Source organism: Leptinotarsa decemlineata, unplaced genomic scaffold (genome assembly GCF_025532065.1).
Source record: "Leptinotarsa decemlineata unplaced genomic scaffold, Ldec_3_MD MMD2_tig00026330_RagTag_RagTag, whole genome shotgun sequence".
NCBI lineage: Eukaryota > Metazoa > Arthropoda > Insecta > Coleoptera > Chrysomelidae > Leptinotarsa > Leptinotarsa decemlineata.
The window spans coordinates 11299846-11315990 of record NW_027412690.1 but is presented as its reverse complement, the minus strand read 5'-3'; the positions used below and the strand labels follow the sequence as shown (position 1 = coordinate 11315990).

At 36.2% G+C, this 16145-nt stretch overlaps 1 protein-coding gene across 4 annotated transcripts in view; it reads right to left on the bottom strand.

The window, feature by feature from the left end:
- The window catches only part of LOC111505359 (aminopeptidase N), a 120951-nt gene that overhangs the window by 41847 nt on the left and 62959 nt on the right, over positions 1 to 16145 (bottom strand). For all 4 annotated transcript variants that reach the window (XM_074183116.1, XM_074183115.1, XM_074183113.1 and 1 more), the window contains exon 2: positions 7081 to 7372. In XM_074183116.1, the coding sequence (XP_074039217.1) occupies positions 7081 to 7265 (185 nt within the window). In that variant the 5' untranslated portion in view covers positions 7266 to 7372. The remainder of the gene's footprint in view (positions 1 to 7080; positions 7373 to 16145) is intronic.

Sequence of the window (16145 nt, the reverse complement as noted above, 5' to 3'; positions counted from 1 at the left end):
ACATGGTTGGTTCCCACATTCGACAACAACGAAGGTACCTCACCCTGTATGCATCACATTCGCAAGCGAACCAACTACAATTGCAGTCTCCGAAACGTAGATATTTTATACAAATGGCTTTGTGATATATTACCAAAATAAAAATGTATAATAAATTTCCAAATCATTTCTTCTTTTTTATCTAACCTCACCGCCTTATGATACCCTCAACAAAAAATAGAAAACGTATGCAAAACGTTCGAAAGCGCACGAAAAACGATCGAAAGCGCACGAAAAACGACCGTAAACGCACGTAAAACGGTCGAAAACGCACGAAAAACGATCGTCAACGCACGAAAAACGATCGAAAACGCACGGAAAACCACGTATTTTGAAATGTCATTGTCGAATACTTCGCTCTCCCATTGCCCTCACGTTAAGTCCACAACGCTTAACCTCTCGACACTTTTGAATCTCCTCTTTCTCCTGATGATGCTAACTTGGTTAACAAAGATACGAAACATAGTGCCCTTTTGGCATGTTGGAATGCTAGACTTCTGTTGAACTGACATGTTTTTTCTTAAATGGTATATTTTGACGCACCCTGTACACTTCGACGTCATGTTTGTTTTCAATGATGTATTTTGAAATACCTTGTAACATTGAGGGATCACACTTTGAAACGATACAGCCTCATTAATCTGTAATGTTTTTTCTTGAATCTGATTCATTATTATTAATATATAACTTTCGCGCTTCCAATTTTCGTCGAGTAGTTCACGATTAATTCCAAAACCGGCAACGCTACATTGCCCCATAAACAATGATTTATTGTACAACTGGCAACGCCGAACCTGACATGCTGGCATGTATTAACATTTGACAGATGCAGTCTTATGAGTCTAGTGTTTACAGTGTCCTTCTTCAACCAATAGATAGTTCAGCTAGTGACTCATAGATGACTCTGTGTATTCTATAACTTAATTTTCAAACCGGCAACGCTACATTACTCCATAAACATTGATTTATTGTACAACTGGCAACACCTGCTTGCACTAGCAACCGGTAAAACCTCAATCTCCATCTCTCTTTGCATCGATTACGTCACACGCGCCTCTCGCTCTTACACACACATACACATCTTTACATGAAATATTAATTATTTTCCCAAATCTAAGTATATTTTCCTATCTTCAATATGATAATGACGATTACATTCTACGGAAATCAAAAATAATGCTGTCAAGTATAATGAATGAGTCAATTTCGGTCCTGACAAAACTAACGCTATAAATACCCAACATTCGCAGTTAACTTCAATATCTTACGATGGTGTAGAGGCTAAGGACAATGTCTACGGCGCGGACGACCCAGGTTCGAATCTCATAACTATAAACTTTTTTTATTTAAAATCACGTGACTGAAGGGGCCGAGGGAGCTGATAGGTTAGGTGGAGTACCAAGGGGGCCGATAGGTTAGGTGGAGTACCAAGGGGGCCGAGGGGCGGAGTTCCACGCTAAAATCGCTACTATACTCGTTCCATCCTGCGTCGATTTCGATGACGCTGATAGGTTACCCCCACTCCCATTGCGCCAGAAGTCTCTTTGTTACACTACTACCTTCTATAGAAGAAACATTATTTCTGTTTGTTTTATTTGAGTTCTAATGAATATTTGAAGAGACCATTTAATTTACAACCCCTAATATGGGATCGGTTGTTACGACCGCACACTCTCATTAAAAGGGCATATTCCTGTCAAACTGTTTTGCCTGACCGACTGATTCTGATAATGATTCAAATATAAATGACCATGCTTTCTTCTCAAAGTGTTTGATCGTTGTAATTACTGTGCTATTGGCAATTAGAGAAAAATTGTTACAATCGTACCCAGTTTCCCCTACTGAATTTTGTTTTCCGGACTAAAAAAACTTTAATATTATCAATTATCAAAGTCAAATTAGGATAAAGAATGACCCAACAAGGATATACAGGTCAAATGTTGACCCATTTGCCTTTGAGAGTGTGAAAACTAATTCAATGTTGATTACATAAACGAAACGGATATTTCACATTGCTTTTAAATGTGCATTTTTGCATGACTGAGTTCCAATTTTGTTTCTCCACGACAATTATCCTATTTCCAGCACACTATCTTCGGGATTCAAATTTAAACCGCGAATCAGGTCGACTTAGGTGTGGTTCCTTTAATAAAGGAAAGGTCAAGATCGTTGTAAATGGTCTCGAAGGTGCGATAAACTTTAAGCTGGATACTTTGCTGTCGTTTCGGTCTGCCAAAACAAGTTTTTTCGCTTTTAATTTGGGGATATGTCAAGCTGGAATATTGAAACTCATCCTTGATCTTTACCACTTAACTCCCTTCTAGTCTGAGGAGATTTAAAAAAATTTGAATTGGAAAATTTGTCAAATGCTGCAAACCAAAGCAAGGAAACACAATAGAGAAACAAGAAACACATTTTTTTGATAAGTATATGTTTAAAGAAAATTCCGATTTTGAGAATAAAAGCCAAATTTTGAGTTTAATGCCAATGTTTCGAATTCAAAGTTGGAATTTAGAGTGAAAAAGCCAAATTTCGACTTTGAACTGGTAGTTTTATTGAGTTTACAAACCAATGAATAAAATAAATTAATATAAAAAATATAGTTTAAAAAACTAAAAAACACGCTTTTGAAGAACATCGGCCATTATTATAATGTGCAAAAAAAATCGCTATTTTGAAATACTCGAGCGCATCAGATTAAAATATATATGGTTCATCTTTATGTTTTACACTTGCTGTCTCATAATCTGACGATTATCCAGAGGGACTCGCCTAATCTGACAAAAACAATATATTTTTTAAATTTTTTCCAATTAATTGAACTTAATTAATTGAAAAGCTCAGGAAATAGCATGCAAATAGATAAGAGTAGGTTTTTTAAGTAGAATACTTGTATTTATAAGAAAATAATTACAAATAAAAGTGGTTAAAACATGGAAAGTTCAATTTCTCTTTTCTTCATTATGATTTCCTAGTAACGGCTACATCCATCAATTAATTGATTAATTAATCATCATCTTCATCACGAACGAGTCTCTTTGATCAGCTGAGATGGCGTCATGGCAACAACAACAACATTACAGATTCAGAGATCAATCAAAAGTCGCCATTTTAGTACTACTTGATCAAAGTAAAGCTTTCGACTCAGTTAATTACGATTTACTCCTTGTTTATAGGGTTCGATGACATTTCTCTTAAATCGATGACCAGCTATCTCACAGGCCGATCACAGAGGGTCAAACTGGATGATTACTCATGGTCATCCCTAAAAGAAACAGTCTCAGGTGTACCGCAGGGAAGTATTTTAGGACCTGATGTTTTCAGTGTTTATTTTTGATTACCCCACTTTCTTATCACATTGTCAAGTACATCTATACGCAGATGATATACAGCTATATTTGTCTTCTCATAATACAGGTTAGTTAAAACTCTTATTTACCCCCATATCGAGTATTGTTGTTCGGTGTATTACAATTTTTTGCCGCAATATAACAAACAGCAGGCATTCTAAGCAGGCATTCTGAAATACATTCAACATACCTAGACACCGTACTTCCAAATTTCAAGGATGTTTTTCTTATATAGTCTCTTCCTATATGAATGAAATGTTACCCCTTTCAAATCATAATATTCATCAATTTAAGAAAGAAATAAAATCACAGATGCTTACTGCTCAGTGCTAATTCAAAAGATTTAAAATTCAATGTACGGTAGCGCAATGAAATTGTTAAATTGACCAAAATAATGTTAAGAAAATTAAGAGTTATTAGCAACTAGATGATGTATTATTTTTTCCCTTCTCTATCATTGTTATGATACTAAATAAGTATTTTTATAATTATTTTCTTATACTTACTGTATAATTTTTGGGAAGGGTGGAAGATAGCCTTTGGCTAACCCTTTTCCTTTTATGTATAAATGTATTTTCATGCATAATAATCGATATTATTATCATTATTATTATTTCAGATGAATGTATAGCAAACAACACAAATTCATTTCAAATATTTTTTTCATAAGACCGGAAAGCACTCGAACGGTTCATATATGAAATGAGCGATAAAATGAGTAGATCAGTAATGATTAAGACAGAAGAATACCGTCTTTGAGCATTGACCCAGCAATATCAATAAAAGTAATTGTTTAATATTCAGGACAATTCATTTCAGTTAAATGTCGCATCTCGTGCTAATCTCGTGTCAGTGAACTTGGATTATTGTATTTTAAATCAGTCCGAATTAATGGGAGCTAATTTCCGTACAGATATTCCCAAGCACTGGTGACACAATCTTCAAAATATATTACAGTGAAAACAGTAGCTCCACTCGACTGATATGTCAACTTATTTAATACTCAGTAAAAGCTAGATTTGGTCATTACCAACTTTTATTAAACTTGCACTGCTTGTATGTATGAATTTATTGATGAGGCCAGTTCAGGTCAAATCAAACAACTGAATTTCAAAGCATTAATGGACTCACCCGTTACTTGATCAAAATTATTAACACAATACATGATAATAATGAATCAGTTTTCAGATTTTAAAAAAAATTCTAAACGCCAAACACCGTAGCTGCATCACCGTAGCTACAATTCCTATATCCAACAGTATTAGTTACCTCCTTAATTGGTTAGTTACCTCCTTAATTGGTTAATGATGATTGAGATAACAGGTAGAATTTGAAAAACAATTACAATCTCAGTTCTTGGACAAATATGGAGAAATATCTGATGAATGTATCCAGCGAAATACTACAGGGGTCTGCACCTGGACCCCTTTTGTTCATCATCTACATGAATGATCTTTGAATACATCTGTAATAGGAGGCATCGTTCCTTGAAGATGACATCAAATTCATTGCAGAAGTCATAATTATCACTTAATTTGACCAGAGAGCAATATTGCCTCCAACCCTCTTTTTATTGTATATCAACGACTTATTGGAAAAACCCAAGAATCCAATATATAGCTTTGCTGACGACAACACACTAGTCTCGCCATTCCATTTGGATTCCAGGACATCAGCTGCGGTTGCACATCTTCACCGGCAGCAGGAGGTTGCCAGTAAAGGTCTGGAACAGGAGTTCTCAACCTTTTTGCACCTGCATATCACTTGACTTTTTGAGAAATATTGGCGTACTACCAATCCTAAATATTTTAATAAACGTATAATATTTACTTAGTGTTCAAAGGCTTTTTTAATTGAATTCCTCAGAAAACTTCATATTGAACGGTTAGATATTTGTTTATTTATAACATGCTTATAATAAAGGAGGAATAAGAAGATTAAAATGGTAATTTGAATTGAAGGGGTTATATTTTTATGAGTGATTAATTTTTGGGAAAGATAGTTTTTGGCTTTCTATTAATCCATCTTGATACAAAAAAAAGGATGAAGGAATCTTCCAAAGAAAGGAAGGAAGTAATCAATTTGAAAATAAGTATTATTATAAAATAAGTACTTATTTTCGAATTGATTATTATTATAAAATAGGTACTTATTTTCAAATTGATTACTTCCTTCCTTTCTTTGGAAGATTCCCTCATCCCTTTTTTTTGTATCAAGATGGAGTAGTAGAAAGCCAAAAACTTTCTTCCTCAAAATCAAAATGGTATTCATTTACAGTTTTATTTATCACCCATATGTCTAAAAACATACAAATAAGAATTATTAAAGAGGATTGTTAGAGGATTTTCAAAACTGTTTTTCTTTTATATAGTTAAAAATTCTCCTCTAGCATAGCATAGTGTTGGTTATGGATGCTATTTATTGCTATCATTTCTTTTTCTGCTCATCAAAACAGATATAATTATTATTTAGAATTTAGAATATTAGAATTATTAAAGAGGATTGTTAGCGGATTTTAAAAACCGTTTTTCTTTTATATAGTTAAAAATTCTCCTCTAGCATAGCATAGTGTTGGTTTTGGATGCTATTTATTGCTATCATTTCTTTTTCTGCTCAACAAAACAGATATAATATATATTTGTTGTAGATATTTTTCAGATAGTCATAAAAGGTTTTCTTATTAGAAGTTCATTGTAGAAAACGCGAGCAATGGAGACAAGAAAAATATGAATAGGTACCTAAAAATGGAAAAACAACTCTCGAAAACCTCTACGGGACATAGGGAGACGTGAAAGTTGGTATTGTGTTTTTATTCAACTCAGTCAACCAATTTCCAGGTCCGCAATTCACACAATTATAATCAAATATCACCGAAACATCCGCAAATATAAAATAAAATTCAATTTCTCAATATGAAGTGAACGTCTACGATCCAAAAACTACAACAAAACATACAGGTCCGTATTTAAAAATTCAAAGATGGGGGTGGCCCTTTCATCAGATGACACCCTATATAAAAGATTCATGGACATATTCTGATAGGTCACGTCAAGTGCCAACAGCAAAATGTGGACAGATTTCCAATATGTCTGCGAATGAAGAAGATATAGGCAAAAAATAATTTGGGATTTTTTGTTTTTCCTGTATATTTCCAGAACCAAAAGAGCTATATTCGGGTTTTTTACATCATTGAATAGGTCTCTGAAATACGCAACTTTGCTACAATTTAACAGACACTCTATCTGTTAGCGTTTACGAGATCCCCATGTATAGAAACGAATTTGAATAGCCCTGTATAAAATACTGTTAAAATCTTTCTTTCCTTCAACCAGCTGTCGCCCCCTTACGAATGACAACAAATGTGAAATTGCGAAACTTGTACGAGCTAAGGACTCACAAGGTCTTGTCTTTTAACCTAACCTAACACGGGTTTGCCGATAGGAAGTGAAATTCGATCGTCCGACCTTGCGGTTTGAACCACCGATTCGCACAAGGGTCGATTGACTGAGTGGAGCTGACCACTCACGTCAACCCACCAAGCTACCATCCCACCCAAGCCGATATATAACTATGATACATTCAAACTTTTATCTTTTTATCAACTATTCAGAAGGTTACATACTAAAGTCATGAATTTCAAATGATTCACAATGCGATTTCGTAAGTATCACAACAAATAATTGGTACTAACCTGTAATGAGTAGGTTCTATGCTTCTAGGTAGTCTTTCATCGACTTCATCAGCCTTATCGTAAGTTTCTGGTATTTGCGTTTCGGTTAAAGCTTCGGGTGGTTTTTCTCCATTACAATATCTAGGAACTAAGAAGAAAACTACAAGGCCTACTAATACGGCCAGAAGCAAAGCGCCAATCGCCATTAAGACACAGAGAGGTTTAGATATCACAACTTTCTTTCCTTTATTTTCGTTCACAGTGTACTTCTTTTGGTTCTTGTTGTTTTCTAGGTCCACGCTTGTGGGCACACCTGGAAAGATAATAAGAGAATGGTTATTTTATGAATAATTTTTATTCTGAATAACAAGAATTATATATTGCTACAAGACAGGATTGCTAAGAAAACAACTTTCCGTAAAAATACAAAATGTAAACGGAGGTCATCTCCCAAATTATTTCAGAAGGAATGCAAGTGGGTTACTAAGTTACTAGATAATCGTAGAGCTCTAAAGGATTAATAATCTAAAGGATTAATATCAATACATGTTAAATCATCTGAAAATGGAATTTTTAACAGGTGATGATCGACTGTATTGTCAAACATGCGCCAAACTAACTGACTGTCATAAGGAAACAAGTATAGCTGAGGCTCCAGTCAATCTAATAATAACACTGATGATTTTCAAACAAGACTCAACCTTTGGAAAGTTCGAAATAGATGAACATTTCAACCTAGCAGAACACTATTATAATATTCATGCAGTCATTGTTCGCTGTGGTTCTGGCGTTGAATTTGGTCATTATTACGCCTTGGTCAAAGAAGAAACGGACTGGTTTAAGTTTGACGATAGTCGTGTCACGAAGTGTTCTGGTGATGCATTGAATTTATTGGAGCCTCTGGAGACACCCTACATTTTGTTTAATAAGAGAGAGGACATTGTTAGATCAAGATCTTCAGATGATGTGGTGCTGCAGGTTTTCCTGCAGCTGAAAAAGCAAATGCGCCACTGGAATCAATGAAGTCGGCCCGGAGCGCCAATTAATTTTTATTGTTGTTTTTATTTTATTTTTATCGTTGTTTTAATAAAACTCATTATACATTAAGTAAGTGGAAATTAGACGAAGTATTTTATTCCTATATCTAATTGCATCCACTATATCTGACAGCGCTGTCTTGATCTGCCTCAGATCACACCAGTGGTACTAGGCCAGACCATGGTTGCAACGTTTGCCTCTCCTGAACAGAAAAGGCCTGAGTATGAGGTGACTATGACTCACGTTACGGAGACATAATATATTCGAATGATGTTGAACCCAAACCATGAATATCATAGATACACTTCTTTTGAAAGGATTCACTTTCAAGACCTACAGTCATAAAATTTTCAGAATACTAAGGCGTGATATCATAAACGACTGAAAATGGTGAAAACTACTTTTATTTCAAGTATAATGACCGTTCATTTATGTTTTGACTTTGGACCTATTTCAGATAACCGAAACTTGCCAATTATAATTATTGATGACATTTTTTCTAGAAACCTCATGAATATATTCTTCAAAATACATTTTTGTGACATAGTCAATATTTCTACTACTTTTATGGTTTTCATAATAATCTTTCGTAATGTCAAAATGAAAATGAACAAAGTTGAATCAATATTGAATGTGATGAAGTATAATAAAGGGGAAATTGAAAAGTCCACCTAGAAAAGTTAACATAATATAATAATAACCAATGAAAAAACTTTAGATTTTGTCTTCCTTGTCAAAGGAAAGCGAACTATTTAAAGGAAGCTGAGTATAATTTTTTTTTCATTGATTATTTTATTTGTTAGCAAAATGAATACGACACTGATGAGTAGTTCATATTACGAAGTAAATTTTCTGGGTAAGCTCATAAGTTTCCCCTTTATTATACTTCATCAGATTCTCTAGTGATTCAGCTTTGCTAATTTTCAAGATCTTGGAGTATTTGAAAACCAGAAAAGCAGCAAGGATCTCAAAAATATAGTTTTTAGAACACTTCCCGATTACGGTTCTGGAAACGAAGGTAATTATAAATTTTATGTTTTAACTGAACTAGTAAATAATCTTGTATAATCTGCAAACTACAAGTAGGCAGATATAATGTTGATATCTTTGTGTGGGAATAGGAGTTTAACGATGGAAATTGAATAACAATGAAGTTTATTTTATTATTCAATTCATTACACATAGAACTATTTTTGAATTGTGAATCAGAAGATGACGGAAACATTTAACAATAGCAGGATATTCTTACATCTGATTGATATAGAAATAAATTATTGCCAATGACACAAGTAGAAAATCTGAAATTATGTTTTTTTTGTATTTTTGAAAAAAATCCAGATTTTTTCTTGAAACATCCATAGTTTTGTGAAAAATAGACCAAATTGGACATTTATATATCTGAAATTTCTGCTTTTAAACGCTTCTGTTATGAAATGTATCGGAAACTGTTTTAAAATCTTCAAAAAATTCACGAATTGGAGTATAAATTGTTGATTTGCACTGAGCTCAAGAAATTTTCACTTATTCTACAACTTTCAAGCCTCAATTCGCGATGGAATCACTGTGAGATTTGAAAAAGTTCTAAAGGTACGGTTTCAAAGTTCTTTTGATAACCATCATCTCAGATGTCAAAAACCATATAAAGGTAAAAGATCAATGATATCAAATTCACCTATGAAGTTCATAAAATTCAATTTTCTTGAAAACAGGACAAAGATTAAATATTGCTCACATGTACAAACGTGACATGCGCGAAACTCTGAATTTCATGATTGATGCTTACCGCCAAACTGACCGACCAGAGCTGAAAAACTTGAATAGAATAGAATAGAATATCCTTTATTCGTCATAAAAAAATACAATAGTATTATAAGGTTTTGATAGATAATTACAGAATGAAATATAGACAAGCCCTCTCACATGCAAAAATACAAGCCAATGATAACTACATAAGGAATAGTGTTAATGAACCTAGAGCTATGTGGCAACTCATTAACAGACATAGAGAAAGTAAATCTAATGTAAATTCAAATAGTTTCACAGGAGGAGATTTCAATGAATATTTCAGTAATGTAGCAAAAAATTCTGTTAACAATCTGTCACAACAGAAATTCAATAAATCTGCTACTGACTGTCTTGAAAATGTCAATGTCAACCATATTCAAATGTTGAGCTTTGTGGAATTCACATACATATTGGTAAGGGATGCCATATTCACTTTAAAAAACAAACAGACAAAGGACATATATGGTTTCAATACCAAAATTATCAAATGCATTGCTAATGACATGTGTACCCCCTTACTAACCTATACAATGAGTGTGTGAAAGAAGGAACTTTTCCTACTTGTCTCAAATTGAGTTGTGTAATTCCTATACATAAAGGTGGCGCAACAAATCTGATATCTAATAATCGACCTTTCTCTATCATACCTTATTTTGCCAAAATATTCGAATTACTGCTGAAAATACCTTTAACTAATCACTTTGAACAACATAATTTATTTACTGTACAGTTCGGTTTTCGATCCCAACACTCAACAACAATGGCTATAAATTCACTTGTTGAGACTATAACTGATAGTTTTGAATCCGGCGGATTCACAATGTCATTTTTTTTGTGACTTAAGTAAGGCGTTCGATTGTGTTTGCCCTAAAGTTTTGCTCTCAAAACTTCAATATTATAAATTATCTACAGGCAGTCTTAAACTGCTGAAGTCCTATCTGGACGACAGACAGCAAGCTGTTTACTTGAATGGCAAATTTACTAGCTTACTTCCTATTGAGTATGGAGTTCCCCAGGGGTCGATATTGGGACCGATTCTTTTCTTGATTTACTTCAATGATATAAGATTTAGTGACACAAGTGCTAACTTCGTGTTGTTTGCTGATGATACAACTGTATCAATTTCTGGAAATAATATTGATACTTTGCGTACCACATTCGAGGATACTCTGACAAATGCCAGTGAGTGGTTTGCCGTAAATAATCTTAAACTTAATGAAGATAAGAGCCAAACAGTCATTGAGGAACTTACAAAAAGCGGTATCAAAACCAGTTCTGAAAACAGCTTTCCATGGGATTATTCAATCTCACATATCGTATTCAGTACTTGTCTGGGGCCATGTGCCCAATGCATCAGATTTATTTGGCATCCAGAGAAGAGCAATTAGGATTCTTGATAACCTTTCTTACAGGCAAGACTGTAGAAGTAGCTTCATAAATAATAAAATACTTACACTTCCATCATTATATATTGCAATGCCTGCTACATGTTAAAAAACATATAAGAGGTTATGATGCAATCCACAGTTATAACACTCGAAATAATTCAAATCTGTATCTCCAGAGCCATAGAGTCAACAGAACCAGAACTGGCGTAAATTATTATGCTCCAAAAATGTGTAATTCGCTTCCCAAAAATATCAAAAATCTACCTTTGAAGGAGTTCAAATACAGAATCAAAAATTTTTTAATTAAAAAAGCTTTTTATTCCTTAGATGAATATTTTAGTGATGGTTTTCGAGACATGTAATACCACTTAATCATATATATTTTAACTTGTTTAATATTTCTATTTCATAGTTATTTTGTTTTATTTGCACAAATGTATGTATATCTATAGTAATTGTCCATTTAACCATTCAAGTTATCTGAATATTTTATATTTTGTATTTATAGATAAGCAATATCTGTTATGACCTGTGTAAACTTTGTATTAGCACCAAATATATACTACTACTATATACATATATATGCATATATGCATACACTCGAAAAGCATTAACTCATCGCCAGTTCAGTGGAGTAAAAAATATGTAATTCATTTCCGGACAGGAATCGCACCCCCTAGCACCCCGCTGTTGGCGCCCATGCCTATCACTGTGAATTTCGTATTTCTCCTTACAACAAAACTCTTGAACCCAAATGTCTTCAATGGAATTAAGTTCGCGAAGATAAGGGGGCAGATGCATCAGAAGAAATAATATTTCGTTTTTGTGCCATTAAGAGAGTCATAGTTACGACCGCACCGGGGGGCCTGGGGGGCCGGTTAGGCCCCCCAGACGCACCCTGGCGTTGGATGCGATCGGGTGTGGAGGGGTGGATTTTCGGGAAATCCTTGCGGGTATCGCCCCTCACCCCACACCAACAGGATTTCGCAGGGCTTCCTCCCGCTCACCGAACCCGGAGTTGCCTCCTTACATCTACTTAGTGTGGCTAACCAAGAGACAGGACCATCGGCAGCGTTCGACCGAACGTTCGTACAAGTTAACTAAGCTCTTCTTTCGCCAGAGAGTGCTCGCGTCGCACACCTGCCCCCGCCAACCATGCCAAATCAATTGGGAATATGGTCCCGGAAGTGGCCGGTCGGGGTCCTAAGCTCGGATACTAGTAGCTCCGTCCAACCGGGGTCCGACACCTCAAGCGTCTGCCTTGGTGCCCTCCAAGACTAGACTCGGATACTAGAGCCCGGAAGGACCGCGAGCCCCGACACCTCGAACGCTCGGATCCGTACAGAAGCAGGCGAGGATCACGGAACAGCATAAGCCGTCCAGTGCCTCGGTATGGGGCTGCAATGCACCCATGAATGGATTACCGCATCCCCGTATCCCTTTACCCGCTAGTGAAGCCGCTGCCCCTAAGAGGCCAACGCCAGTTGGAGATGAGGCTCGCTAGCCACCAGCCGCGAGCGGGCACTCACCTCCCCCCTAGAACTCATGTTAGGAAAGTTCCCTTTCCAACGTTTGATGAGTAACCGTCGAGGACTCTTTCGAGCATCCTCTACCACACATCATATGTCGAAGATGTCGCGCCCATTACCCGTGCAGGTGCGGGATAGGGCGGTTCATCAACAACTTTTGGGTGTACGCCGTGTGGTCTGCACCGCATACCCTTACGTTACCCCGAGGGGCACTCATGTTAGGAAAGTTACCTTTCCAGCGTTGGATGAGTAACCGCCGAAGGCTCTTACGAGACACCTCTCCCACACATCTAGCTTGAAACCGGCCAACGCATGTTACCCGCAGACGCGGGATTGGGTGGTTGACCGATAACTTTACTGGGTGAGTGCCGTGTGGTCTGCACCGGGGGACTGTCAAACACCCATAAGAGAGAGACAGTGATCCCCCGCCACTCACCCCGTATATTTCCGCAAGTGTAGGACAAGACTCGTCGAACACACACTCTCTTATTGACGATAACTCCGAACACTCGCATAGGCCATGCCTGACAGTTTCATCTTCCTGTTCACACATCCTGCATAGAGGTGTGAGCATTAGCCCCATAATATGGAGCTGTTTCCTTAGTTGGCCAGTCAGAAATCCTACTGTCAAGCGTATGTTTCTCCTGGTCATCGCCAGATATTTCTTCGGCGCCAGTTTCCAGGATCGCCAAAGGTGATTCTGGCAAGACTCATCCTTTGATTCCATCTCATCTCTTTGGGGATTCAGCATGGGTGTGACGTGTTATTATCTACCGAGGCTTTGGCTAAATCTTGGTGGCACTCTAGTAACTAGCCCTGAGGTAACACGTTGTCTGTTCAAAGCTAATAGGGCTTGTCTACTGTCAGTGCAGATGTTATGTTTTTGCTAGAAATTCATTTCCTGGTTATTTCTTTTGTGACGACTGGAATACCAGCCAGTTCTGATTTCAACATACTATGAGCATACACATGAAACATACTTTGATCTAACGGTATGGTTTGTTTGTCAAAAACACTATGCTTTTCTCAATGCAGAGTAATATGGAATGAAGTCTAACATTTGCTGAAAATATTCTTCAAACACATCGCTGTTTATTTTCTAATTTTTAGAAAAGAACAGAGAATATCACACTATAGATATATCAATGCCGACCGTGGTAGGTCTGAAATATGTTTCACGAACATACTAAACGTTTCAACGTTTCACTTAGTGACGTGGTGAGTTTCAATATATTAGCATTTTCAGACAGTTTAATATCCTCCCTATCATCATAAATATATTCACCTATAACATGTATACGTCCATGGGTGTTACTAAAATAAAAATTCAAATGTGAAGTCACATCAATGAAAAATGCATTGCCAAGAAGCCATGAGATTTTCCCTCAACACAACAGTAGTTATTAATCGTTTTATGGATAGTAGGATGGTTGGCACAATTTTGTTATTAAAAACACGCCTCTCGTAATATCATAAACTTTTAAAATAAACTGTTAGCATGTGACACGGATTGTAATAATTCTTTAGGTCAGGGTTGTATGTTGTCGACCATAATAAAATGTTGGGAAGCACAATAATGAAAAAGTGTTAACACTATTGAAATGAACCGTTATTGTTTTCTGTCAAGAAATGCAGGAGTTAGATATTCTTCTATGAATCGCAGATATATTTGAATGTACGTCCACTGAAGGCCAATCGTCGCGAAATCTCGTCTTTTCAAGGGTCTCTTCAATATTGGGAACAGGAAAAAGTCTCAGGGGGCCAAATCTGGTGAATACGGTGGCTGAGGCATGATTACGATGTTGTTTTAATTTGCAAATCAAATCAGCCGTTTTTGATAAATCAACAGTTTTATATTCGTTTCATGAATTCATATACACGATATTTATTGTAATACAAAACATTTTTTTTTTAAATTCATCCATTCATAAGTTGCCAATACCACCGTCTTGTGAATTCAAAACAGTATTCCACATTTGTCAAATTCCAATTTGAATCCAATTTCTTCAGAGAACGCTGCAGGTTTTTCCGGGTTTTCCTGCAGCTGAAAAAGCAAATGCGCCACTGGAATCAATGAAGTCGCCCCGGAGCGCCAATTAATTTTTATTGTTGTATTTATTTTATTTTTAACGATAATATATTTTTGAATTGTCTGAAAACTATACTCAGTTGACCCATCATCTAAGTACTAACAGTTGAAATCAGTTTGAACTGAATTCGTTGAATGATCAATGGACAAGCAGAAAAGGGCAGGCCCTAGAGGATTTCCTTGTAGAACTCCTCTTTCCAGCATGATAATATTGTCTTCAACATTGATCGATGAAATGGAAAAGATAAAGTGTCAAATCCATGATTCTTTCGCGTGAGGAACTGCTTCGCATTCTCCGGGAGTTCCAAGTTCGAATTGTACGGGACGAAATAAGTCCCCGAATTTATTTTTCATGGTAAAACAAGAAATTTTGGCTTTCAAACTTCGAAAAAATGTACCAACAGCAAGAGGTCTCATACCGCTACATTTTCTTTTTCAGAGCTATTAATGAAACATCAGGAATTAACTTTGTCAGCTAGTAAAAGGTTATACAGTGACCTCAAAGAAGATATTACTTTTTTCCCTTTAGATCCGGAGCTCTTTGATAAGAGATCGATAAGAGGTAGAAAAAAGACAAAAAAGGTAAAGAATAGGTATCAGTCAGGTGGTAAATAACAATAGAACAACATCAAAATGTTAGGAATTACTTCAATGGCCTCATTATGCAAGGTAATGATTCATTCAGATACATATAGAACCAATAACATAGCTGAAAGCAATAGTTTTAGTCATCTCTTGATGATACTTATTTAGGTTAGGTTAAGTCCAAAGTGAGTGTGCCTATTCGATCCTCCACCGCAACCCGGAAGGGTTTATTGTGGCTCACACCTATTCACGAAATAAACCCAGCTTCTAAACGAAGCCGATTAGTTTTTATGGTGAGTGGTAAGAGTAGGGCTCTGCCGAACTCTAATAACCTGATTCGTTTCCCAGCAGGGCGGTTACAAAGTATGTGCTCTGCTGTTTCGTCATTTTCTAAACTGAGGCGACACACAGTGTCTTCCGACAGTCCGAGTCTCTACATATGATGATTCAAATGAAAGTGACCTGTAAGAAGGGCTGTTAGACATCGTAGTTTATCCCTACTATAGTCCAACAACTGTTTGTCATCCAGGTGTTCATTCTTTGTTTGGCAAAGCCTAAAGCGATGCCAATTACAGGTTCTGGCACGATGAAGCTGTTAGATTTTTCCAATCTCTCCGCACACAATTCAATAGCGTCAATTTCCGCTTGAAATATAGTTGCGTAGGTTCCTGG